This window comes from Manis pentadactyla, chromosome 8 (genome assembly GCF_030020395.1).
Source record: "Manis pentadactyla isolate mManPen7 chromosome 8, mManPen7.hap1, whole genome shotgun sequence".
NCBI classification, from domain to species: domain Eukaryota; kingdom Metazoa; phylum Chordata; class Mammalia; order Pholidota; family Manidae; genus Manis; species Manis pentadactyla.
Window position 1 is genome coordinate 31,541,620 of NC_080026.1, and position 27,490 is coordinate 31,569,109.

The 27,490-nt window shown below is 35.0% G+C and overlaps 1 protein-coding gene and 1 pseudogene across 5 annotated transcripts in view; one reads left to right on the top strand and one right to left on the bottom strand.

The window, feature by feature from the left end:
* Window positions 1-27,490, bottom strand: part of SPOPL (speckle type BTB/POZ protein like) — a 97,590-nt gene that overhangs the window by 5,144 nt on the left and 64,956 nt on the right. For 2 of the 5 annotated variants that reach the window (XM_036912745.2, XM_036912747.2), the window contains 9 exons: window positions 19,802-19,933; window positions 19,504-19,625; window positions 19,021-19,172; window positions 16,997-17,124; window positions 10,471-10,648; window positions 10,335-10,390; window positions 8,795-8,917; window positions 5,730-5,872; window positions 5,588-5,641 (listed from right to left, as the gene is read on the bottom strand). In XM_036912745.2, coding sequence (XP_036768640.2) covers window positions 5,588-5,641; window positions 5,730-5,872; window positions 8,795-8,917; window positions 10,335-10,390; window positions 10,471-10,648; window positions 16,997-17,124; window positions 19,021-19,172; window positions 19,504-19,625; window positions 19,802-19,879 — 1,034 coding nt within the window. In that variant the 5' untranslated portion in view covers window positions 19,880-19,933. Of the gene's footprint in view, window positions 1-5,587; window positions 5,642-5,729; window positions 5,873-8,794; window positions 8,918-10,334; window positions 10,391-10,470; window positions 10,649-15,101; window positions 15,199-16,996; window positions 17,125-19,020; window positions 19,173-19,503; window positions 19,628-19,801; window positions 19,934-27,490 lie in introns of those variants that run through there. The other 3 variants (XM_036912750.2, XM_036912749.2, XM_036912751.2) reach the window with 3 other exon arrangements.
* Window positions 10,658-13,577, top strand: LOC118926167 (WD repeat-containing protein 53-like; annotated as a pseudogene).

The following is a 27,490-nucleotide window of genomic DNA, read 5'->3' on the forward strand; positions in this document are numbered from 1 at the left end:
AATTCTTTAGAAAGAGAAATAAGGTCTCCTTCTTCCTCTCTCTAGTGTTCCACTTGCCACTTCCATGTTCTGGCATTTTGTGTACTGATACCAAATGGCTTATTGTAGCCTATGTACAGTATGTTCTCACTCAATTAATATAGCTCAAACAACAAATTCAGTTACCCTTTATTGTCTCCTGTCAGGACTCTCCCTTTCTTGTCTTCTGCCTTCTCTCACCCACAATCCAAATACCCAATTATTATATATTTTCCCTTCAAAACAGTATATCCTTTCATTTCCATCTAGTCCCCTTATCTATAATCAAGTCTAATTTCATCTTTCATCTCTTGCTTTAACTACTCCAATAACTTTCCAATTGGCTTACCTGTTTTTAACATTGTTCCTCAACCACCACTACCACCTCAAAATCTCCTCAATTTACTCCCTACCTGGCATACAGACAAATTGCTAAAGACACAAACTGACGATTCCCTACCCTAGTTTAAAGGGTGAATGAATTTGGATGGCCTTCCAGGATCTCATCTGTCTGCTTTTTCCAGCTTCTTCTTATAACCTCTCTTTCTCACCCTCTGCTCTTCTTCCTTCACCAAAACTTGCACACCTGATTCCTTTTTCTAATATGAACTTTCTCATTTCTTCACCAGGGTAACTCCTACTAATACTTCAGATCTTTATACAACAATTCCTCAAGAAGTCTTCTGAATCCTACATTAGGTTAGGTTCCTTTCATATATGTTCAGATGGGTTACTACCTGTCACCACACTATATTGCTAAAGGGTATCAGTCCTGGGCAAGTTCACTATGGATTTAGTGTGACCAAAGAAAATGACAGCAAAATGTACTTGGGGTCAAAGAGTTATACCCAACTTTATTTCCAGATGGCAGGTCAGTCACCAAAATCCAGTTCACTCAGAGTGAGTCTGCATGCAGCAAGCTGGTCTCTGCCCCTGGGCCCCTCTGTCTGCACAGCCGTCCTCTGGGCCCCTCTGTCCACACAGCCGTTCTGTACAGCCGTCCTCGGGGCCTCTCTGCATAGTCGTCCCACATAGCCATCCTCTGGATCTGTGTCCTCGGTGCTGCCACGACTCCAGCCTCTGCTCTGCTCTCCTGCAGCCTTGCAGCCCTGCCACCGTGTGGTGTCCAGAGCACTGGGCGGAGCTCTTTATTATAGAGTCAACAGCCATGTATTGCCCACAGGTGTGCAGTGAGCTAGTCAACGACAGCCAGGTGAGAATCCTGTCCAGAGAAACTCTCAATTTATCCACACTCCAGCCCTCCAGGATTCTCTCTCTCAATCTATGTGCCCTTAGTCCTCTGCAATGGTCCATGTGCAAGGAAGCTTGAACATTGTTCTCCAGCCTTTCCAGCAAAAAGTCTTGCAGACACACAGGCCGGACTTGTCACTCTGTCTCTGACCTCTGCCTCTTTGGTCTTAATGGCTGGAACTGCTGCTCTGGTTTCAGTTGTTGCCATAGCTTCAGTAAAATCCTATTTGGCTTCCCGTCTAATTAACTTCCATCTACTGCTCGTATCAAATTGTCTTGCCAATGGGCTTCAGCCCCAGGCAAGTTCTCTATGGATTCAATGTGACCAAAGAAAATTGACAGCAGAACGCTCTTTGGGGTGAAAGGGTTATACCCAACTTTATTTCCAGGTGGCAGGTCAGTCACTAGAATCCCATTCACTCAGAGCGAATTTGTATGCAGCAAGCCAGTCTCTGCCTCTGTGCCCTTCTGTCTGCACAGCTGTCCTTTGGGCTTCTCTGCACAGCCATCCTCTGGGCCTCTGTCCTTGGCGCTGCCACGACTCCAGCATCTGCTCTGCTCTCCTGCAGCCTTGCAGCCCTGCCACTGTGTGGCACCCAGAGCACTGGGCAGAGCTCTTTTTATAGAGTCAAATTGCCCACAGGTGTGCAGTGGGCTAGTCAACCAGGGCTAGGTGAGAATCCTGGCCACAGGAACTCATTTTATCCACATAAATCAACCCACATCTGGGTCTTGTAACCTTCACGAGGCCCCTCAAATTCCTCCTGTGAGTAATAGGTCTTACTTCTTTCCGGGCTCTCGTTGCTTCAGCTACTGTATGTGTTACCTTGCATTTTGTAATCGCTGCCTCAAGGCGGGCTGCACTGTCAGGGAAGACAGCTTTCCCATCTCTGATCCTGACAGAACAATTCCATCCACCCCTAAGTCCCACAGCCACCAGCTCAGCCTGAGTATAGGGGTGGACCACAGAGTGCTCCACGACCTGGGGAGGGGGCTGCTCCTCTCCTTGGGGAACTTTCAGCTGCTGGGTCTTTTATTTTCTTTACAACTACTGGGTGTGCTTTCAATACAGGAGGCACCAGTGCCTCTGGCACCACTTCTTCATCCTTCCCCAACTCCTCCATTTCTGGGACTGATGGCACCTTTCTCTCCACTCCCCAAGTGCCTCCTCTGCTACAGTCTTTACCTTTTTACTGTGCCTAGCAGCAATGCTACCTCTGTCTTCAGAAAGTCTCTTACCTTCAGCTCAATGCTTCACAGCTGATGTTCTCGTGCCACCTTCGCCTGTGCTTCTTTCAAGAGTGCGTCCTTTTCCTTGATGGCCTCTTCCTCCTTCAGAACACCTGGCAGCACTGCTGTCTCGTCTCCAATAGCACCTTGCTGCCAGCGCTCTTGTGCTGCCTCCTCCCGCATCAAGGCCATCTCCTTCCTCAGGGAATCCACAGAGGTTTGCAGCTCATGTTCTTGTGCCGCCTCCTCCCGCATCAATACCATTTCCCTCCTCAGGGCATCCACAGAAGTCTGCAGCTCTCATTCTCATGCCACCTCTTGCAACAATGCCACTTCCCTCCTCGGGGAATCTACTGAAGTTTGCAGCTCATGTTCTCGCACCGCCATTTCTTGGGTCTCCTCTGTACACCTTTTTAAGACTGTGAGGAGCAGCCAACCCACAGTCCCCGCTTCTCAAAGGATCCACTCACTCTACCAAGAGCCTCCCCTACTGCCTCAGGTGTCACCTCCAATTGCCTCCAGTCCTGGGGTGAGGCCCAGTCCTCTAAGAGGCAAGCCACCTCAGACCACATACCCATTGGGGGACAATCCACTATTTCCCCATTCACAGGGGCAGCCTGCTGAAGCACCCCTCCCATAAGGGCAGCCTGTCTTTTTCCTTGGTCAACAGTGAACCCTGCCGACTTTTCACCAATTGTCTTGCCAATGGGTTTCAGCCCCAGGCAAGTTCGCTATGAATTCAGTGTGACCAAAGAAAATGACAGCAAAACATTCTTGGGGTGAAAGGGTTATACCCAACTTCACTTCCAGGTGGCAGATAAGTCACTAAAATCCCGTTCACTCAGAGCAAGTCTGCATGCAGCAAGCCGGTCTCTGCCCCTGGGCCCCTCTGTCTGCACAGCCATCCTCTGGGCCCCTCTGTCTGCACAGCCATCTTCTGGGCCTCTCTGTCCACACAGCCGTCCTGCACAGCCATCTTCTGGGCCTCTCTGTCCACACAGCCGTCCTGCACAGCCGTCCTCTGGGCCTCTCTGCATAATAGTCCCACACAGCTGCCCTCTGGATCTGTGTCCTCGGTGCTGCCACGACTCCAGCCTCTGCTCTGCTCTCCTGCAGCCTTGCAGCCCTGCCACCGTGTGGTGTCCAGAGCACTGGGCGGAGCTCTTTATTATAGAGTCAACAGCCATGTATTGCCCACAGGTGTGCAGTGAGCTAGTCGACCATGGCCAGGTGAGAATCCTGGCCAAAGAAACTCTCATTTTATCCACAACACTTTTTCAATTATTTGTTTAATTCCTATTTATTTTCTGCTAAACCATAAATTCCATGAAGGCAGGGGAATCATCTGTCGTGTTCATTGTTATATTCTTTGTACTGAGTACAGTGCCTTGAGTATTTACTGAATAATAAATATAAATTATCTGTCAAATGAATAATCAAGCGTCACTGCTTTAATTCAAACTATTCTTTCTGTCTTCAATTCCTGTTATTTCCTTCTTAGCTCTGCTAATTACTATTCATGTTTTAAGACTCAGCTTGGTCATCCCCAGGAAGCCATCCCTAAACCTCTAGCCTCTGTTAAGTGCCCTGCACATACCGTCCTTTCTGTCATTACTTACCAGATTATGATGAAAATGCATATTTATATATTGATTTTTTTCATTAAATAAATTTCTCAAGAACAAAAATTTTTCCTCACAAGCATTTTTATATGCAGCACCCCAGCATGGTGCTTGAGACACAACAGATGCTAGTTGTTGAACTAAACAGTAACTAATAACAACTTTTTTTATTTGCCTGATATTAAATTACCACTGTGTCATTATGTTTATAATTTGAACTAGTTACTTAGAATCACCTAGATACCTCTTAATATACCTGACATTTTCATTTATTTAATTTAACAAATACCTACTGAAGGTCTGTACATACAACAGCTTATCTAGGGGATATAAAAATAAGCTGATATTTTGGCATTGAAAAAGCTAAAATGCAAAATGTTTTCTTAACAGAAAAAAACCTAGAGCTTAAAAGCATATAATTATGAAGGATCATAAAATTGTCATTTACTGCTAATACATTATGTTTTAAATTCAAATTTATTTTTCTAGGATCATGTACCATGATAATAACAATACCACACACTAACCCATATACAAACCAATCAATAACTTAAAAGTAGTCATTAATTTTCACTCTGAGAAAACAAAATTCACAGATTGATAGGAATTCACAGTTAACCAACTTCACATATATTAAAACAGATGAAAGCAATGTGAATTAACTAAGTCAACCAACATCCCTTCTATTTAAAGTCTGTAACACTGCCTTTTTTCACTTTCTATCAACTTGTCTTTTCTCACATCAACTTCTGGTGATTTGAAAATATGGAATTTAAGGGCTTACAGTAATCAAAAATAGATGCAAATTCTTCAACCTATTGATTTTAACCTTTTTTATTTTGATTAATTACAAAGAGTAGAAAAATCATTCTAAACATGAGGAAAAAAGAAAAGTTCTCTTAGTTCCTGTGCAGAAGGTACAAGCTTAAAGATGTAACAAATAGCCTACCTCTCATAGTTTGATCATAGAAAGGAAAGATCAAAGAGCTACCATTTTTGTAATATTAGGCAGTTACCCTACAAAAGTGTATGATGTAGAGCACTTGGTTAACTTAAGAAGCAGTGGGTCAGCATTCAAATGTAAAGACTTCTTAGGCAAATCTGGAGGGTACATTCCTTATAGGATAAAATGAGTATCTCCCACATTTTTAGAAATGCTTTCTGAAAGGGCAGGGGAAAAATCTCTAGTAGCCATTGAAATATTTGGACTCAACTATATACTGTGTGAGTACATGTGCTTAAGAAATTAAAGCAACAATCCTAGTTCACATTAGAAGCTAATCTACAAGGGAGCATAGCCTCAAGAATCCACTAAGTAGTCAAGTTATTTTTTTTAAGTAACTGGCAGTTTGCTTCATGTAACTAATATTTGGATTCATACTTATTGTAGATGACTAAAAGGCTAGGCAAACACTTAATTTCATGTGTGCAGATCAACTTTAAGTCAGAAACTGAGGTCATCTTACTTGCTGTTCCAGTTTTTCCCATCTTTACACCCAAGCTGTCGAAGTACACTGCACCTGCATTGAAGATTTAAACACACTTAAAAAAAGTCCAGTGAAAAAATATGGAAGGTGTCATGCCCAGTGAAATACAAGCATAGCTTACCTATTAATAAAGTCTATGGCTTGTGCTTTCAACTGTTCTGCACTGTGCAAATCTGCAAGGACAAGGGTATCAGCAACGTTTTCTACTGAGAGGTTACTACACAAAGCTTCTTCACACATGACCTTCAGTCGTTCCAGTGCATACTATCCAAAAAGAAAACAGCACCATTAAACATTTACTCAAACTACCAAGTTTTAATACATATTATTTGTGACTTAGAAAATGAAGTTAAAGCACAGTATACTTTGATTTGAGGGTTAAAACAGTCTTTAAATTATTTTAACCTAATATGAAGAAAATATGAATGAATTCATACAAGACTAATTTTTTTAAGGAAATTTTAATTTGCCTAAGTGAAAAATATGGTATATTTAAAAAATATATGCTTAAATTTTATTCTTAGAAAATCCCTTATTACTCAATACTCTTAATGAGCATATTTCTGTTAGCTATTTTTAAAAACCAGAGTGTATCAGCTAGCACATTGCATGTTACCACCTTTCAGTCTTGAAAATTTATAAGGCCAAACAAATCAATATGCATAACCACTAAAATTCTTGCAGTCATTAGTGTATATTTCATTGTAACATGTTTAGCAGCTTTACTGAAGCATAACTGATATACAATAAACTGCACATATTTAAAATTTAAATTTTAATAAGTCCATACAGCCATATAACCATCATTAAATCAAGACAGTGAACATACTCATCACCCCCAAAAGTTTCCTCATTCCTCTTTGTAATCCTTTCCCCTTGCCCCACCCCAGGTAAAACCTCTGATATGCTTTCTCCTGCCATAATTCAGTTTTTGGAGTCTTCTGTAAGTAGAATCAGACAATTTGTATTAATTTTTGTGTACAAAAATGAGTTGTACTTCATTTTGTGGCTTTTTCCACTCAGTATCATTACTTTGAGATTCATGCATGTCATTGTCTGTATATAGATCGTTCAATGCTTTTAATTGCTGAGTAGTATTCCACTGTAAATAGACATACTACAATGAGTTTTTCCACTCATTTGTTGGTGAATATTTGGGTGTTACCAGCTTTTTTAGCTATGACAAATAAAGCCTCTATAAACATGTAAACACAAGTCATTATATGGATATATGCTTTCTTTCCTCTTGAGTAAAAACCTAAAAGTGGACTCACTGGGTCATAGAGTAAGTGTAAAACTGTTTTAAGGAACTACCACTTAAAGTATTTTTATCATTTTATATCCCCATCAGCAGTGTATGAGAGTACTAATTGTTCCACAACCTTGATCAGACTTAGTATGGTATTTGTAATGTTAGTTGACATAAAACATGTACAGAAGTATCTCATGATAGTTTTAATTTATATTTCCCTCATGACCAATGATGTTGAGTATCCTTTGATACACTTGACTATTTCAGGAGGTGTCTATTCAAATATTTTCTCTATTTTTGAAATAACACTATTTTGTCATAACTGAGTTTTGAGGGCTCTTTATATAGTCTGAATACAAAAGTTCTTTATCATATATATTCTGGATAAAAGTCATTTATCAGATATATGCTTTACATTATTTTCTCCTGTTTTTTGAAGAGAAGTTTAAATTGTATTGATGTTCAATTTATTAGTTTATTTTCTTTTATATATTATGTTTTTGGTGTTATAGCTTAGAAGTTTTTGCCTAGCATAAGACTATGAAGACTTGCATTTTCTTTTAGAAGTTTTACATTTTTAGGTTCATAATCCATTTAGTATTACTTCTTGTATATGGCATGAATTTCACATACAAAGTTCATTGCTTTAAATGAATTAAAGTTCACTTTTTTTGGCATATGGATATCTGATTGTTCCAGCACCAACTTTTTGTTAGAAAGACTATCCCTTTTTCACTGAACTGTCTTTGAACTTTTATAATTAGATATCCACATGTGAGTCTATTTCTGTCTATTCTGTTTCAATGAGTTAGTTAGTTATGTGTCAATCTTGTCACCATTACAACACACTGTCTTAAATACTGAAGCTTTATAATAAATCTTTGTTATCAGGCAGTTAGTCCTCTACTTTGGTTTTCTTTTTCAAAGCTGCTTGACTATTTCAGGTTCTTGCACTTGCATATCAATCTAAATCAGCTCGTCAATTTCAGGGAGGAAAGAAGGAAAAAAAGCCTGCTAGACACACATTGGTTCTACCAATCAATTTTAAGGAGAATTGAAATTTTAACAATATTGAGACTTTCAGTACATGAAGAACTTTCTCTCTCCATTCATCTAGGTCTACCTGATTTTCACTTGGCAATATATTATAATTTTCAGCATACAGGTCTTGAACATCTTCTGTCACATTTATACTTTTATAATATTTCTATAGTCACTGCAAATGGCATTTTTAATTTAAGTTTCTATTGAGATAGTGTAGATTCATGTGTAGTTTCAAGAAATAACAGATTCTGTATACATTTGGCCCAGTTTTCCCCAATAGTATCACACATATGCATAAACATACACACATGAAAGTGACGTGGACAATACTTCTGGAAAAAGCTTCCAATGTAATTTCAAGATTGAGTACTAATGGCTTTGAGATTTTCTGGCATTTTTGCACTGTTTCCCTACCTTCAAAAAATCACCATTATAAAAGAGCATTAAAAAATTAAGTTTTTTCTTTCTATGCTATATTTAAAAATCTCTGAATACAGAGAAATAGACAAAATTCCGAGTATTTTCTCCTTTTTAAAAAAGTCATGCACTGTATTTTAATTAAGACTATCTGAACATTGTAATAAATTATGTATTCTATTATTTGTTCTTACAAAACAGTAAAGATATACTCAAAACAACTGAGTTATGGAAAAATTCACTTCCTTCCACAGACTCTAGCTGGCTCAAGATATTTTTATGTCTTAGATTTAAAAAAAATATCACTTCCATATTATACCACTGTATGTTATTCACAACAGTCTCAAGAGCCATCTAAGATAGTATAAATTAATTCAATATTTCAAGTTATTTGGGGTTTTAATTTGATGAGAGCTTTCTAGAGATACCAAGCTTAAGGACATTTTTCAGCTCTTTAAGACCTAATTACTTACTTTGTCTGCAGCTGCCAACAAGTTGTCAGCCATTTTGTCAAGGTTTGGTGCTTTCCCTGTGTAAATGAATCTCATCAGTTCTTTAAAAACCTCAGGGTCTACATCATTTATTTCCACTCGATTCTGATATTGAAAACAACACAAAAAAGTTATACTTAAAAAACTCACAAACATAAATGAAACAAAGTGAAACTTTGACAGTAATGTAAAAGCCTCAAACCTGTACTCAAGTACTGTATAACTCAAATATGCATCAAACCATTTTAAAATTGAGGTAAGTACATCTTTAGTATGCTAAGGCAGCAAAGGGAAGCAGGCAGGTCTAATAGAAGTATACCCAGCCAAGCACTACCATATAGATAAATAAACACTAATTTCTCAATTAAAGAGTAAAAAGAAACAAAAACAAAAACAAAAAACCCATAGGTCAAACAAAATACATCTGTGCTCAGTTTCTAACCTCTGTCTTAGAGGAAGATGGCTATTAGCTTTTTCTTTGTTGAATTACTATGAATTCCATTCATAATACAATGCCTCAGACCTATAACCAACATTTCTATTCCCAGCTTTAAGGAAAAGTAGGGCCAGGTATTTGAGATAATTCCAGGGTCTACTACCTCAGAACTTTCCCTTTTGCAAAAGCGGCATGTAATATTATCTACTGACACCTCACCTGTTTGTTTGAGACATAGTTCAAGGAGGACTAACTTCTTTTTCATTCCTGTACTTTGGTATTTGGTTTCTCTCCTGAGGTCAGTGAAGTTAAATATCTAATACTAAACAATACCAAATTTTCCTATTTTCTGATAATAACATTTGATACCATTGATGTCTCTACTTGAAAGTGATGAGAAAGCTGATCTTAGTATCTCCCCAGGACAACAAAGAAAAGAAAATAGCTATTTTGTTGCAGCCTCTGTTTCTACAGAAGTAATAAAGCTGACCCATATAAACTCTAGTTGTCTAGTCAGAGCACTAAGGCTTACATGCAATGCAACCATCAAAGAATCAATCTCTAATCTTTACTGACTACATTTCAAGATGACTAAGTAAAAGTTCTGAAACATCTAGGAAAACCAAAAAGGTAGTATCTTGATTATAGCAAATGTACAATAACATTGATGTATTTCATGTATTTTTGTTAAATCTAATAAACATTCTCTTATTTTAGTGGTAAAAAGAATATAGGCATTATTTTTGTTCTAGGAAACAAATTGCAAAATCAACTCATAAAGTCTAGAAAGGAGGAATATACATCTTAACCAGACCACTCTCATATAGTTATAAAACAGAACAGTCCTTTTGGATAACAACTAACCATTTTTCTGCTACCAGATGAGCATCAAAACAGCTGTTATTTAGAATATTCCCCCATATTAGGCTACATCAATTGTTTTACTATAGAACACATTTTTTCACATCTTTCTATTTCTTTCTAAAATAATAGCATAATAATGAGAATGTGAACTGTAACTCTTAAAATATATATTCCACTATTCTACACTTGCAGAAATTAAATATTAGCCTTCAAACCATTTACCTTTTTGCTTTCTTCCATTTCATGCTCAAACATTGCATTAAAAACTGGGGATCGAGCTGTAACAAGATTAAGCATCATTATTTATTGCACAAATGTATGAAAGAACTGTACAATATTACTCAAAAGTAGAAAGTACCTGCAAGTACAGATTTATGGGCTTTAAATTCTTGTCCTCTCACAAAAACACTGCAATCTGTAAATCTTGTGTTTTCCCAGAGATTACCTAAATCTTCTGCTAGTCGACATTCAGGTACCTTCAAAGTATTTGTATTGGTATGTCCTGATATATTTACTGAATCTTGGACCACACTCACCTAATAATAAAGGGACAGCAAGAAAAACACTTTTACAAATTAGTATCAGTAATTAATTACTAAGTTTATATTTAAATTTGTCATTAAAATAATTTGGGTAACTCAGTGCACCCCTGGATCAAATACCTGGAATTGAATTTAAGGATACAATTTAAAGAAAAGAATACAGAAAAATTTGAAACAAACTAGATTGAGTGTCATTTTCATAATTAAATGGCTTACTGATTAGCGGGAATGCTTGGTTATTAATTACAAAAACAATTCCTTAAGATAAAAGTCATAACAAGAAGACATTCTTTTGAGGTAGAGGAAGACTTTTAATTTCCTTATATATACTACAAAGCTACCAATATTTATTATACATACAATAACACAGCATCACACTCATAATGACTTTTCACAATATTAAAAGAGGTTATAAAACTGTAATCTTAAAATATACAATTTTTAAAGTATTTTAAGTGTTATTCTTACATGCTCTGATTCCAGTAAAATTGATTTAAATTTTAAAATGCAAGAATTCTCACAAAAGCAATTACAATTATTAAAGTTCATGGAAATCTTTTCTAAAAATCAACAGCAAGAACAATACAAATAGGTCATCATGAGGCACAGAGAAGGGAAGCAGGAAAGCACAGAGTCTTCTGAGCCATTATGGCAGTCAAGTGGACTGGTCGACATTCTTCTCCTATTCTCTGCCTGAATGTAAGTCAAGAAGGACTAGCTAGTGGCTTCTGGAGCAGAGGGTGGAGATCTAATGGCTCAGGGTGAAGATGGGACTCCATTAGGACACACGCCCTTCCAAGGGGCTAATGATGTTACCAGTGTCTTATTCTCACCCTCCTGCCCCACCAAACTTTATGCCTCACATGGAGAAACCATTAGCATAATGGATGTAAGGTCCCTCAAAGGTTCCCTGGACTCCTTTCATGTGAATAAAGAAGAAATCAATTGCCTTTCATTGAAGGAAGACCTGCTGGCTTCTGCTGACGATTCTGGTGCAATCAAAATCCTAGACTTGGAAAATAAGGAAGTTAGCAGATCACTGAAGAAACATGCCAATATTTGTTCCTCTGTGGCTTTTCAGCCTCAAAAGCCTCAGAGCCTCGTGTCATGTGGACTGGATATGCAGGTCATGCTGTGGAACCTTCAGAAAGCCTGGCCACTTTGGATTACAAATTTACAGGAAGATGAAACAGAAGAAATAGAAAGCTAATGGTTGGTCACCTGGTCAGCTTTTAAATCCTGCTCTAGCTTACTCTGTGTCTGTGGCATTGTGTGGCAATATTTTCAGTTGTGGTGCAGAAGATGGTAAGATTCAAGTCTTTAGGGTGATGGGAATCAAGCGTGAACAGAAACTCGGATTTAAAGGCCACACTTCAGGGGTATCCCAGGTCTGCTTTCTGTTAGAATCCTATTTGCTGCTTACTGGAGGGAATGATGGGAAAATAATATTGTGGAATATAAGCAGCGAAGTTGAGAAAAAACAGAAAAGTCCTACAAAACATACCCACAAAAGGAAAACTAAAAGAGCAACTTATACCAAGCAGGGTGGAAACACTCATGCTTCAGTAACAGATGAAGAACATGGCAAAATTTTACCAAAGCTAAACACTGAACATGGAGATAAAGTGAACTGGCTCTTGAGTGCAAAAACAAAGGAATACCATAATATATTAGTAGCTGATCAAACTAGTCGTATATCTGTATATCCCTTAAAGGAATTTTAAAGCCAATAAAAACATTTGAAAAATTGGAAAAAGAAGAACAATACAAATATAATTTAGTTCACTTTGTAGACCTTTTATTTGCCTATGAAATAATCAATCAATAAAAATTGGTATTATTACACTTTTATATCAATTTCAATATAATACAGATTAAATTATCTCTGATTACATATAACTATGTACTGAGTAGTAGCTTAAAACACTATTGAGTAAGTCTTGCACAACCACTTTTAAGAAAAGGTATGCTACTATTATTAGAAATTTCACATTACATTTAATAAACTGAAGAAGATACCTCAATAAGTAAAGCAGATGTTTCAGAGTAAATGAATCATCTTTTACAAAAAGTGCTATCTTAGTTATATTTTTAGCTTCTGAATTAAGTAGTCACTTGTTATGCAGGAAAAAGTAACCGCATTCATTTTAAAACATACTTTGTAAGGTATTTATTAAATAAAAGTATATATAAATAAGAAGCATAAATATAGTAAACTGTAGAATATGTAAATTGGAAATGAATAATTTGGACTGAACTACTAACATGCCAACACAGAAAGTATCATAATGGTGCAGTATTATAAAATGTTTGGAGAGCGTAAAATCTCAGAAATCCTTATTTACCCAGATGTATAAACTTGTATCTCATGTCAATCAATGGATATTTCTAAAGAAAAACTTTATTTTCTGAAGATATTTTAATTAACCATTTTGTTTTTCTAACTTGCATTAACTTTGGGAATCATTTGTCATAGAAATCTTATCCAATCATTTTATAAAAAGATTTCAAAGTGAGATCAAGGGAAGGTAAGTACTGTGTCCTAAATCACGCTGCTAGTCAGTATCAGAGGAAGACTAGACTAGACCTTTATCCTCAGATTCCTTTTTTAGCATTAAAGTACACATTATTTCTTTGGAGATTTAACAATCAGTAGTACTCTTTAATTCAATCATGGTTCAGAAATGATTAATCACAACACTCTTGTGAGATGTCTTTCCTAAATATAAGAGCCAAATATTTATAAATAAATCCTATAAAAGTTCTATTAAGTTTTTAATTATTCAAACTGTTTCTAGAATTTTAATAACTACAAAATTAAAAAAAAGCTTTACTGATCCTTACTTAATTGCCCTGTTATACCATACATTATAACTTAATGTTACATAAATCAAAAACGTTGGTGTTAATATTCAGGGTTGAGTTAGAGATTAGATTTTTTTAAAATCACACAGACCCTATATTTTTTATTTGTATCAAGCACTGCTCTTGAAATTTCTAGATGGGAGGAACTAGGTCAATTCAATTATTTGCATAAACTATACAGCAGTGTTATAAAACTGTGATGATATATTTAATTTAGGAAAGGACTTTTTGAATTCTATTTATTGTCTATAATCCAACCTCAAACAATATATTTATTGATAAATTTGGTAAAAATCACATGACAGAGGAAACAAAAGGATAAAAAAAATAAAGCCATTGTTATTAGGCATGGATATATATGATGATGTATTTTTATTTGTATATGTAATCAATTCATAAGAATTTATATTGAAATACATGTCTACATAGTATTACCACAGCAACCATAAATTTTAACTAAGACATAATTAACATATATTTCAAAAAGTACACCAGGGACTGTTTATAGAGAGGAAATTAATGACCTAATTAAAAATTGATATGCAATGAATCTGAGCATTATTTTCCTGATACCTATAATTAAGAAATTGGTAAAATTTTAGTTTTTCTAGTACATATTTAAATACAGATAATTCTTACTGAGTGGAACCTAGAGTAAAAAATTCAGAAAAAAGGCTGAGATTCTTCCCTGAAGTTATAAATTGTTCTTTGAATATAATAAGGCAAAAGCACCATAGTCAAAAGTGACAAATGCTACAAAGAAAACTTTAAACTCAGTTTACCATTCTTTTTCAAATTTACTTCTGGCTTAACTTTGAGAATATAATTTAGACTGAAAATGAACATATGCAGATGCTAATCAACTATGACAACCTGAAAATTTGAGTCTCCTTGAATGTGGAATTAAGGTGACTAGTGGTTCCAATTTCTAAAAATCACAATTCTCCAAACTAATTCTGAAAGCTAGAGATCTACAAAGATGCATAGTACTGCAAGTTTTGCCATCCCTAACATTGGCTCCAAAGTGAGAAACTTCTAATAGTCTAACTTTACAACATCTAGAATAGTGGGTCTTAGATTTTTTGGCTTTTATTGATTGGTATCCCTTTTTAAAAACTGGGTGAGAGGAACAGGCAGAATTTTCACTTGGCTATGAAAGAGTTTTTTTAGAGAATAATTCAACTTCCTTCTATTATCACAAGTATTTTGAAACAGAAAGGCTATCTTAAACATCAGAAAAACAGGACTGGAGAAAATATGTATCTTTCTAAATGAATTCATTTAATTTTATTAAAGCTCACATATAGTTTATTTGTACAAGTATATTCTGTGTATCATGAAATGGCATGGGGCTATGAGATTATTTAAAATCTTTGGGAACTTCAAAAGATGAACTAATTAACAAGTTTTCTATTTTTTCTACTTATTCCTTAATTCTTATCTTCTACATCACTCTGGGAAAGAAGTGGCAAAGCTGTTTATACTGCTAGAAATCTCTACCTCTGGCTACTTGATTCACAGTATGGAACTTGCAAGATTAAATTATGTCTTGCACAAAAAAGGTAGCACCAAACTGTCTTACCTGTCTACAGCACCACTTGCAGGGGAGGGGAAGGAGGCAGTTCTTTAGGTAGGGCAGTGCAATGCTTCCTCCTCTTCTGCAAGCAGTGCTGAAGGGGCTGTAGAAGGAAGGGCATCAATGAGAGGTATGGAAGAAACAGTGGAGGGCATGAGGAAGGTTTGTTCAAAGTGCTTTTTGCCCACCTATGTCAAATATGGTGTCCAGGGTATAAACGTCATCAGTAAAAAGGTACACATTAGAGTAATATTCAAAACTGAATCTGGGGTCAAAGCCAACTTAAAATGTAAGTCATGGTGGGTTCTATTTCTAGGAGGTCATTAGCATGGAGATACAAGGTATACTTTAAAAATATATATTGAAAACAAATCATCATTTCAGCTTTCATTCTGAATTTCTTGGTTGGCTAGGTTCCAATACAATACGCTTAAGAAAGGATCTGTAAACAATTACTTCAATTCTAAAAAAATAAGTATTTTCTTTAAAATTTTTTCACAGAAAGACTTATAGCTACAGTAGTTTTTTTTTTTTAATTGGATTGCAAAGCCTTTAAGGTCTTTAAATCCTAAGATTACATGATTCTTAAAAATTAACATGCTGAAATTGAAGATAAATGGTAAAATTCTGGAAGATTCTACATTAAAGATGCTGATTTTATAATACTACTTAGAATATCTGATTTTTTGGCAACAAATGCTTTAGTATTTGCTTTTCAAATTATTTAATGATTATCTCTGCTCAAGACACTTGCAGTGTGTGCTTTATCAACCAAATAATTGCATTCATAACAAATTCATCCTACAGTTCATTTAACTTGTCTAAGTGAAAATAAGATGCACTATATTTGCACTATGTAGTCTCTGGGGCCATACTTCAATTATTCTTCTGACACAACATAATGACATAGTTTATAATCTTGCCGAGAAATTTCACACATTTTATATAAAGAAATCATGCTAACTTAGTAGCAGTTAACAAAGTTATTGTGTTTCCAAGATACTCATTTGTTTACAATAACTTACTGAAATAGATTTAACATAGAAGTTAGTTGATCTTAATATTTTCAACTGACTTTTATATGAAATTTATCAACTACCTTAAACATTTAATTAAACCTTATTACTGATGTATGTTCTCTATCAACTATATTGGTAACTTAATATAACCGTTGAATTCTCTCCAGAGATGAATCTCAACAATTCATATAGTTAAAACTGTATAATGACAACAATGACAGAAGTAAATCCAAACCTCAAATTAAGACAAATCATAAGTGTAAATTATTGGGAGGGGTAGTGCTGGTAACTTTCAAAATATGACATTTTATGTATATACATATCCACTGTTAAGTTTATCAAAATACATGTGCATATCTTAAAATTTTGAGATGCTATTATTTATAATGATAACATCTATCTGATTAAATGAACCTATGTGCTTGAATGAATAAAAAGCTTCCCGATCTTTTTCAGGCACTTTTACCACTATTTTAAGTACAGATTCAAATCAATAAAACCACTAATAATGTTTAATATAATCAATCTGAATATGACAAAAAATATTGACCATCCATGTCAGAATTACACAGAATGAAGAAGATATTCAGAAAATTTCATATGAAGATATATACATCTGTAGCTTCCTAAGAGGAAGAAGTTTAATATATGGAAATACAGCTGCATATGTAATTTATAGCCAGAGCTATGACAGACTTCTTTCAGATTATGCTATCATACTGATTTATAAGACAATCCGGTCAGCTTTTGCTGGTAAATGTTTGCAAATGAAATCTTATCAATATAACAACTACTTAATTTTAAAATTAAGTTGTGCTCTACATTTTTTTTTTTATCACTAAATATAGTCAAAGAGTTCTTTGAAGTAAAAAATGTACCCACCTCACAAAATAACGTAAGCTTGTCATCTGGCAAAAGACCATTAGCTTCATCAAGCAAAAAATCCCTTCGAATGAATTTTTTAAAACCCCAGTCTTTTCCTTGCACAAATCGGTATGCTCTTTGGCTTTCTGGTGGAAAACAGAATAGAAGTTTAAATAAAACAAATACTCAAGAAAAATTTTTGTTAATGACAACAGTTACATGAATGTGCAAATATGTAATAGTTGGCCAATACATCCATAATAATTACAGACATGTGCATTCATAAATAATGTGTCATGAGAGTTTTATCAAGTAGAACCAGATCATTCTACAACATTACTCAAAATTTGGTCATCATAATGAGCTCACTTTCAGATTTTTGGATCTCTATGTACAAGAAAAGCATGATTGAATTTCATGGTGAAGGAAGTATCTTTCTAACAATGCAGGCCCTTTAATGAAAATGGGATCAAAATACATTGGCACTGACATAATACTCATCTAATATCACAACCCAATTAAAAATATACCTTCCATTTCCTGCTTCTCTCTTTAAAAATGGATTCTCTAAATCACCAGGGTATCATTTATACTTTCCTGTTTTTACTAAACTAGAGAAAAATCCATTAACTGGTGAAATCACTGAAGTCCCTTATCATTCCTAGGTTTTTAAACATAATCTCATCCCTAAAAACAACTTTCATAAAAGTACAAAAGATGGTTTCAATATAATTTGTAAAAGATTTAATCATCTTAAGTAAATGTTTCAAATGCCTAACATACTATGTAACAACTATATATTATGAAATAAACAAGATCCTCTACAGATAGTATTCACTATTTGTTATACAAATTAATTAAGTGGAGATGGAAAACCAGTAATAAATTTAATTGAATACTCCATGCTATGGACTATTTGTATTCCCTCCAAATTCTTATTCTGAAACCCTACCCACTCAATATGTTGGTATTAGGGGGTTGGTAATTGGGATTACATGAGATCATGAGCATAGAGCCCTCATGAATGGGATCAGTGTTCTTAAAAATGAGACCCCACAAAGTTCCCTAGTCCCTTCCACCATGTGAAGACACAGCAAGAAGCTGTCTACAACCCTGAAAAGGGCCTGCATCAGAATCTGACTATCCTGACACCCTCATGTTGGACTTCTCAGCCTCTAGATTTGTAAGGAATAAATGTCTGTTTGTAAGCCACCCAGTCATGGTACTTTGCTACAAGAATCAGAACTGACTAAAACACTCCACTATCTGAAACATCAGACAACAGAAAAAGTATGTGAAACTATGTATTTCTTTGGCAATGAAAGGTACTATTTAAAACTCTGGAGTGTTTTTTTTTTTTATAATGGTGTTACTTGTTTCGGTAATTCAGTTATAGAAATTACTTAAAATTTAATGTGACAGTTCACAACATATTTCCCTACTATGCATATTGTCCATTTAACCAAAATGTTCTATTATGAAACTCTAGGCTACATGGTTTCAATTGGCTATATATGTAAAGCCTATGCTGAATTTAGTAGGTCCTGAGAATTAAAAAAAAAAAATTCCTTTAAGTTAGCATACAGTCCACTTTTCAAGCAATTCTAGTGACAAATATCAAGACATTCACTCTCCTTTCATATTGTTCTTTAGATTTTATTATCTGGCATTAAAAAAAAAATTGCCAAGGGAAAAAGAGAAATAGTTCCTGAACACTTGTTTATACATGCCAGGCAATGAGCCAGGCACCTTGCCCTAACAGCAATTATTTTTCTAAGTGACAAGTGAGTCATCATTTTAGGACACAAAAAAGTTAAAGTTAGTATTATTTAACTAATTTTACATGTCTTATGAAGTCTAAGACTTGGTTAAACAACTGCAACTCTATATAAACATTTAAAATTAAGTAATTGCCAAAATAAGTATTTCAGGTTAAGCAGATTTTAGTGGAAAAAAAATACCCTAAGTTTTTCTAGATAAAAGTACAGAAGTCACAGTATATAGTTACACAGAGACTTCTTCACAGTTTGAAAATCACTTACCCATTGCTTTTGTTTCTTCCCTTTCAGCATTCAGAAGGGAAAATTTGAATTTTGCTCGAACTTCACTTTTTGGGCAGCTGACTAAAAGTAAATATAAGGACAAGTAGTCTTTACTTTCATCATCTAATCCTTTTGGATTTACCCTCAGGCACCTAAAATAAAACAATAAGCTCATATGGAGGAGTAATACTTTTAAATATTCAAAAAAGAGAAGCAATAGTGAAATCATTTGTTAAATAATACTGCAAACAGCACTCCATCAATATAGCCACAGTTCTTTATATTACTAGGAACTTATTACAAATCTAATATAAAATTAGACTAATATATCCATTCAGAAACAACAAAAATATAAAATAGCAATGATAACATCAAAAACAAAAATCCACTATGTTTTATACCTGAAATTAATACATTATGTCAACTGTAATTCAATTAAAAAAAAAAACCACTAAAATCCAAAAGAAAACAAAAAAATCTTACCATTTCATTTTGTCACTGGGGCTAGATGAGAATGTTGAACTTTTTAACACTTCACCCATTTCCTCTCGACAAAAACTGAAGTTATTAATGGTCCACATGTAGGAAAATTTTACTACTTTAACCTATGAGATTCAGAAAACCACTTTTATAATGATGACTTTTATGCTTTTAACTTGCCATGTTAAAACATCCTATACCATACTCTTCTACCACGTCTGTAACTATGCCAAAGTGCTTCAACAATATTCTCAAAATATATATTTGTGACATAAAGGAAGGCATTTTAAATACAATGTACCTGTGTATAACACCAGCTTTCTGCTATAGGACCAGTAGACATATCTCCAGGGAGAGGTGGGGTGGGTTCCCGAGACATTGCCACTTTATTGCAGTCTTCCAAGAATTATGCAATATCCCACACAGTTGAGTACTTTAATACAAAGAAAAGAGATTTCATTTACTGATCAAAACTTTAGCTGAATGAATCACGAGGGAAGAAGTACTTTAAAAGTCATAAAATACTTTCCTAAATTAGACTATGAGGGAACTATGAGGGAACAAGATTCTATTGTTTTAATAATATTTTAAAAATGAAATCATAAGTCTGTGTGACATAAGCTGAAATCTAAACAAACTTAATACTTACTTATAGATGACACATTACTTTATAAAGGCCTACCTTCCAAAATAGCACAAATCAAAAAACAAACATGTTTTAAGTAAGATCATGAACATAAAATGGCAAAAATAATATGAAAACTTATAGTAATTAGTATCTGATTCACCTTCTTTCATCTTTTCATTGACATATTCATAAAAATAAAAAGGGTTGCGATATTAGGACAGCCTTGGAAACCATAAATATTAGTCACTCATCTGTCAGACTCCTAAATTTTGAACTAAAACTCAGAATGCGATCTAACAGGTAATTCTATGTAAGAAGAATTATACAGATTTCCACATATGTCTACTTGAATCTCAAACAAATAAGTTCTCGAATAAGACTTCCTATCGAGTACTCTCTACCAAATGCCATGCCAGATATCTGGTTAGCTGTTCTCATACTGTATCCATGTGGATACCTGATCAATTCATCATAACCTAACCAGGATATTAGTGACTACATGCTGCTGCTTTGCAACTCAAGTCTACAGAAGAAAGAGGCAAACTAGAAGAGCTGTTTAAGTAGTGTGTTCTACAGGGGTGTGGGTGGAGGGTGCTTCAAGATTAGATTCCAACACAGGGACTTAAAAAGTCTAGGGAATCTTCTTTCTGTTTAAGAATAACAAATGAGGGAAGGAAACAAATGAATCTTATGGAAAGAAACTACTAGAGAAAAAAAGGGCGGGCTTCAACCAAAATGCAGAAGAAAATATTTGCTCTGTGTCTATCCCAATAAAACAACAGTATGAAATGAGAAAACAAGATTAAAGAGAGCCACCTGAAAGATATACAGAAACAAAAGACCTCAAAAAGTATGAAAACAATTAAACTTAAAAATGAAGAAGCTATTAAAAATCTGCACTAGAAATAAACAATCACAATAAGAAACTACTACTGAGATTTATTTCTGTGAAATTCAAAATGAGAGAAAAACATTACAAGAATAAATATACCTTTAAAGGAACAAAAATCAGTATGGCCCCATTTTTCTCATTGTCAAATGCCTGAGGAAAACAAGAGTCCTAAGGGGAAATGGGGAGTATAGCACAAGGAATCTACACTATGTCATAATTTTATTCATGTTTAAAGCAGTAAAAATTCATTTCCAGCTGTCTAGAATTACTATCTCAATAGCTATTTGGTGGAGTAACAAATTCACACAAGATATTCCAGCCAAAGATAGATGAATCAAAAGGAAAAACAAAGATTAAAAACCTCCACCTTAATGGAGTAGTGATTTTTATAGGTCTGAATGTATATAATAAATCCATGTTTAATAACACTATAGACTTATTAAAAAAAATTCTTAAAACATTCTGACAAAATAAGTAAACCAGATCAAATATTAAGTGAAATTATAAAATTAACAGAGTTTAAGGCACAATATCAGTGCACACAGGATTTAGTTTTAGAAATACATAAACAAAAGGGTGTTATTCATTTGATTCCTAGAATAAAGAAATAGCTGATTCAAATCAGATGCTAGGTTTGTGGGGAAAAACCCACCAACTTAAATGATTTAGTTCAAAGGAAGAAATTCATTTTGATTCATTCATCCACCAATATTTATTTACTTAATAATAATTTAGAAGCTACTGTTTAGAACATATTATTCAAGCTCAGGAAACATGGGGGAAATATAAAACAAACATGTGAACAAATAGCTAAGCAAACAATAAATGAAACTAAAAGAAGAGAAATAGGACACAGTAATTTAGTATGAAATAGCTGAAAATTCTTCATCAGATACAGAGGAGGCTACTTTAAATATGGGTAGATCAATTCGGATTTCTCTGAAGAGTTGAAAATTAAGTTGAGAATTAAAAGATAAGAAAAACAGCAGACAGAAATCTTATAGACACAAGTCAAGAGAAAGTATCTGTAGGAGAGGAGAAAGAATAGCCACTGCAAAAGACTGGGAAAAAGATGGCCAACTAGGAAAGCAAGGTGGAAACCTCCTCCCACACACACACCATGAAAGCAACTAAAACTTAAAATGACCAGAAGGCTACAGAATAAACCTACACCTGGTGAAGAAGAGAAAATCACACAGAGAAGTGTGGCAGATCTGTGATATAGTAGGACCCAAGCCCTTTCCTCCATCCAAGCCCACCGGCAGGAGGAAGAGTAATGGAGCGGGATGTGGAGTGAAGGAGATAGGCATTTAGGAACTCTGCACACCTGGCTGTGGAGTCCTACTCTGGGCACACCAGTCCACACTGTATTTAGTTTGGTGATTAGCAGAGCTAGAAACAAGGGAGAATGGGAGCACTATGGGAGGCTAAGATGCCAGCTGCTCGTGGAGAACAGGCAATCTCTGTCAGTCCCACTGCATCTCAAAACAGATTATCTGCAGATTATTCCAAACAAACTCAGCAGGATACATGTTTTTCTCAAGTGTCCATGGAACATTCTCAAGAACAGATCATATGCTAGGCCACAAAAAGAGCTTCAATAATTTTAAAAAGACTGAACTATAGCAAGCAACTTCACAGACCACAACAGCATGAAACTAGAAAAAAATTACACAAGGAAAACAAAGAAGCCCATAAACACATGGAGACTAAACAAGATGCTTTTAAATAATCAATAGATGCAATGAACAAATTAAATCAGAAATCAAGCAATAAATGGAGACAAATGAAAACAAAAATACAACAGTACAAAATCTGTGTGTGGGATGCTGCAAAAGCAGTTTTAAGAGAGAAGTACACAGCAATAAATGCCTACTTCAAGAAATGAGAACAATCCCAAAAGAACAGTAAAAACTCACAATTAAAGAAACTAGAAAAAGAGCTAAAATCCAAAGTTAGAAGAACGGACATAAAAATATCTCACAAAAAATAAAATCAGAGAATAAAACAATAGAAAAAAATAACTGAAAGCAAAAGAAAGTTCTTTGAGAAAATAAACAAAATAGACAACCCCCTAGCCAAACTTGTCAAGTAAAAAGTGCACAAATAAACAAAATCAGAAATGAAAAAGCAATACTCAAAACTGCTAAAACAGAAATACAAAGAATTATTAGAGAATTCTATGAAATATTATATGCCAATAAATTGGACAACCTAAAAGAAATGGACAACTTCCTAGAAAAATACAATCTTCCAAGGCTAAGGAAGAAAAAGAAACTCTGAACAGACCAATTACCCTTAATGAAATTGAACTGGTAATCTTAAAACTCCCAACAAACAAAAGTCTAGGAATAGATGCTTCACAGCTGAATTCTACTAAACATTTAAAGAGCTAATACCAACCCTTCTCAAAGTATTACAAAAGGTAGAAGAGGAAGGAATATTCCCAAACACATTCTATGAGGCCAGAATGACTCTAATACCAAAACCAGCACAGACACCACAAAAAAAGAAATTTACAGACCAATATCCCTGATGGACATAGATGCAAAAATACTCTAACAAAGTATTAACAGACCAAATTCAAACATACAGGAAAATGATAATCCATCATGATCAAGTAGGATTTATTCCAGAGATGCATGAATGGTACAACATGCGAAAATCAATCAACATCATCCACCACATCAACAAAATGAAGGACAAAAACCACATATTATCTTCATAGATGCTGAAAAAGCGTTTAACAAAATTCAACATCCATTCATGATAAAAATTCTTAACAAAATGGGTATAGAGGGCAAGTACCTCAATATAATAAAGGCCATATACGAACAACCTACAGCCAACATTATACTTAACAGTGAGAAGCTGAAAGCTTTTCCTTTAAAATAGGAAACAAAACAAAGAATGCCCACTCTCCCCATTTTTATTCAACAGAGTTCAGAGGTCCTAGCCAAGGCAGCCAGACAACACAAAGAAATATAAGGCATCCAGGTTGGCAAGGAAGAAGTTAAACTGTCCCTGTTTGCAGATGACATGATATTGTACATAAAAAAAGCTAAAGAATCACCTCCAAAATTACTAGATCTAGTAACTGAATTCAGCATAGTTGTGGGATACAAAATTCATACACAGAAATCTGTTATATTCCTATACATTAATGATGAACTAGCAGAAAGAGAAATCAGGACAACAATTCTATTCACATATGCATCCCAAAGAATGAAATAACTAGGAATAAACTGAACCAAGGAAGTGAAAGACCTATACTCTGAAAACTACAAGACACTCTTAAGATAAATTAAAGAGGACACTAACAAATGGAAACTCATCCCATGCTCTTGGCTAGGAAAAATTAATATTGTCAAAATGGTGACCCTGCCTAAAGCAATCTACAGATTCCATAAAGAACCACAAAAGACCCCAAATAGCCAAAACAGCTCTGAGAAGGAAGAATAAAGCTGGGGGGATTATGTGCCCCAACTTCAAGCTCTACTACAAAGCCACAGTAATCAAGACAATTTGGTACTGGCACAAGAACAGACCCATAGACCAATGGAAAAGACTAGAGAGCCCAGAAATAAACCCAACCATATATGGTCAATTAATATATGATATAGGAGCCATGTAAATACAATGGGGAAATGACAGCCTCTTCAACAACTGGTGTTGGCAAAACTGGACAGCTAAATGGAAGAGAATGACACTGGATTATTGTTTAACTCCATACACAAAAGTTACCTCAAAATGGATCAAAGACCTGAATGTAAGTCATGAAACTGTAAAACTCTTAGAAGACAACATAGGCAAAAACCTTCTGAATATAAGCATGAGCAACTTTTTCCTGAATGCATCTCCTTGAGTAAGGGAAACGAAAGCAAAAACGAACTCATGGGAACTCATCAAACTAAAAAGTTCTGTATGGCAAAGGACACCATCAACAGAAAAAAATGGCATCGTACAGTATGGAATAATATATTTATAAATGACATATCCGACAAAGGGTTAACATCCAAAATATACAAAGAACTTACACACCTCAAAACCCAAAAAGCAAATAACCCAATTAACAAATGGGCAGAGGATAAGAAGAGATGGTTCTCCAAGGAAAAAATTCAGATGGCCAACAGACACATGAAAAGATGCTCCTCATCACTAATCATTGGGGAAATGCAAATTAAACCACAATGTGGTATCACCTCACACCAGTAAGGATGGCCAGCATCGAAAAAACTAAAAACAACAAATGCTGGTGAGGATGAGGATAAAGGGGAACCCTCTTACATTGCTGGTGACATTGTAAGCTAGTTCAACCATTGTGGAAAGCAATATGGAGGTTCCTCAAAAAACTAAAAATAGAAATACCATTTGACCTGGGAATCCCACTCCTTGGAATTTACCCAAAGAATACAACTTCTCAGATTCAAAAAGATATATGCAAACCTGTGTTTATCACAGCACTTTTTACAATGGCCAAGATATGAAAGCAACCTAAGTGTCCATCAGTAGATGAATGGATAAAGAAGATGTGGTACAAATACACAATGGAATACTATTCTGCCATAAGAAAGAAACAAATCCTACCATTTGCAACAACATGGATGGAGCTGGAGGACATTATGCTCAGTGAAATAAGCCAGGTGGAGAAAGACAAATGCCAAATGATTTCCCTCATTTGTGAAGTATAACAACAAAGCAAAACTGAAGGAACAGAATAGCAGCAGACTCAGAGAACTCCAAGAAGGAACTAGTGGTTATCCAAAGGAGAGGGGTGTGGGAGGGCGGGTGGAGAGGGAGGGAGAAGGGGATTGATTTAGTACACATGGTGTGGGAGATCATGGGGAAAACAGTGTAGCATAGACAAGGCAAATAGTGAATCTGTGACATCTTACTACGCTGATGGACAGTGACTGCAATGGTGTATGGGTGGGGACTTGATAATATGGGTAAATGTAGTAACCACATTGTTTTTTTATGTGAAACCTTCAAAAGAGTGTACTTCAATAAGACCTTAATAAAAAATTAAAAACAAAAGAAAAAGCAAACTGGATATAGAGGGTATGTAGCTCAACATTAACAAGGCAACATTTGAGAAACCACAGTTAACATCATACTCAATGAAAGCTGAAAACTTTTCCTCTAAAATCGGGAACAAGACAAGGGTATCCACTCTCATCACTATTATTTCAACAAGGTACTGGAGGTCCTAACCAACCAAATTGGTAACAAGTTGAACTTACACTGTTTGCAGATGACATATTATAGATAGAATACCCTAAAGACTCCACCAAAAAAACTATTAGAAAAACTGGAGTCAGCAAAGTTACAGGATACAAAATTAATACACAGAAATCTGTTACATTCCTATAGACTGAAAACAAACAAGCAGAAAGAGAAATGAGGAAAACAATTCACTTGCAATTGCACCCAAAAAAATAAAATACCTGGGAATAAACCTAACCAATGAAATGAAAGACCTGTACTCTGAAAACTCTGAGACATTCATGAGAGAAACTAAAGACATAAATAGAAATCTATACCATGTTCATGAATAGGAAGAATTAAGATAGTCAAAACGGCCATCCTGCCCAAAGCAATTTATAGATAAAATGCACCATCAAAATATCAATGGCATTTTTCAGTGAACTAGAACAAATAATCCTAAAATTCATATGAAGCCACAAAAGACCCCAAATAGCCAAAGCAATCCTGAGAGAAAAGAACAAAGCTGAGGGTATGATGATCCCTGACTCCAAGCTAAACCACATAGCTACAGTAATCAAAACATTATGGAACTGGCACAAGAACAGACCCATGGATCAACAGGCCAGAAAAGAGAGCCCAGATATAAACCCAAACATATGGTCAATTAATGTAAGATAAGAGCCATGAATATACAATAGGGAATAGAGAGTCTCTTCAATAACTGGTGTTGGGAAAACTAGACAGATACATGAAAAAAATGAAACTGGATTACTGTCTAACTCTATACACATGGAAACTCAAAATGTATCAAAGACCTGAATTTAAAACATGAAACTATAAAACTCTTAGAAGAAAAAAAACACAGGCAAAAATCTCTTTAACATACCCCGAGTCACTTTTTCCTGGACACATCTCCTCATGCAAGGGAAACAAAACATAAAATGAATGAGTGGGACTATACCAAACTAAAAAGCTTCTGTACAGCAAAGAAAACCATCAGCAGAACAGTACCAGAAAATACATTCATAAAAAATTTATTTGTAATGTGTTAACATCTGAAATATATAAAGAACTCTTACACCTCAACATCAAAAAAGCAAATAATTCAATTAAAAAATGGTCAGAGGACCTGAATAGATATTTTTCCAAAGAAGAAATAGAGATGGCTAATAGCAACATGAAAAGATGTTCCATATCGCTAATTATCAGGTAAAAGCAAATCAAAACAACAATGAGGTATCACCTCACACCAGTCAAATGCC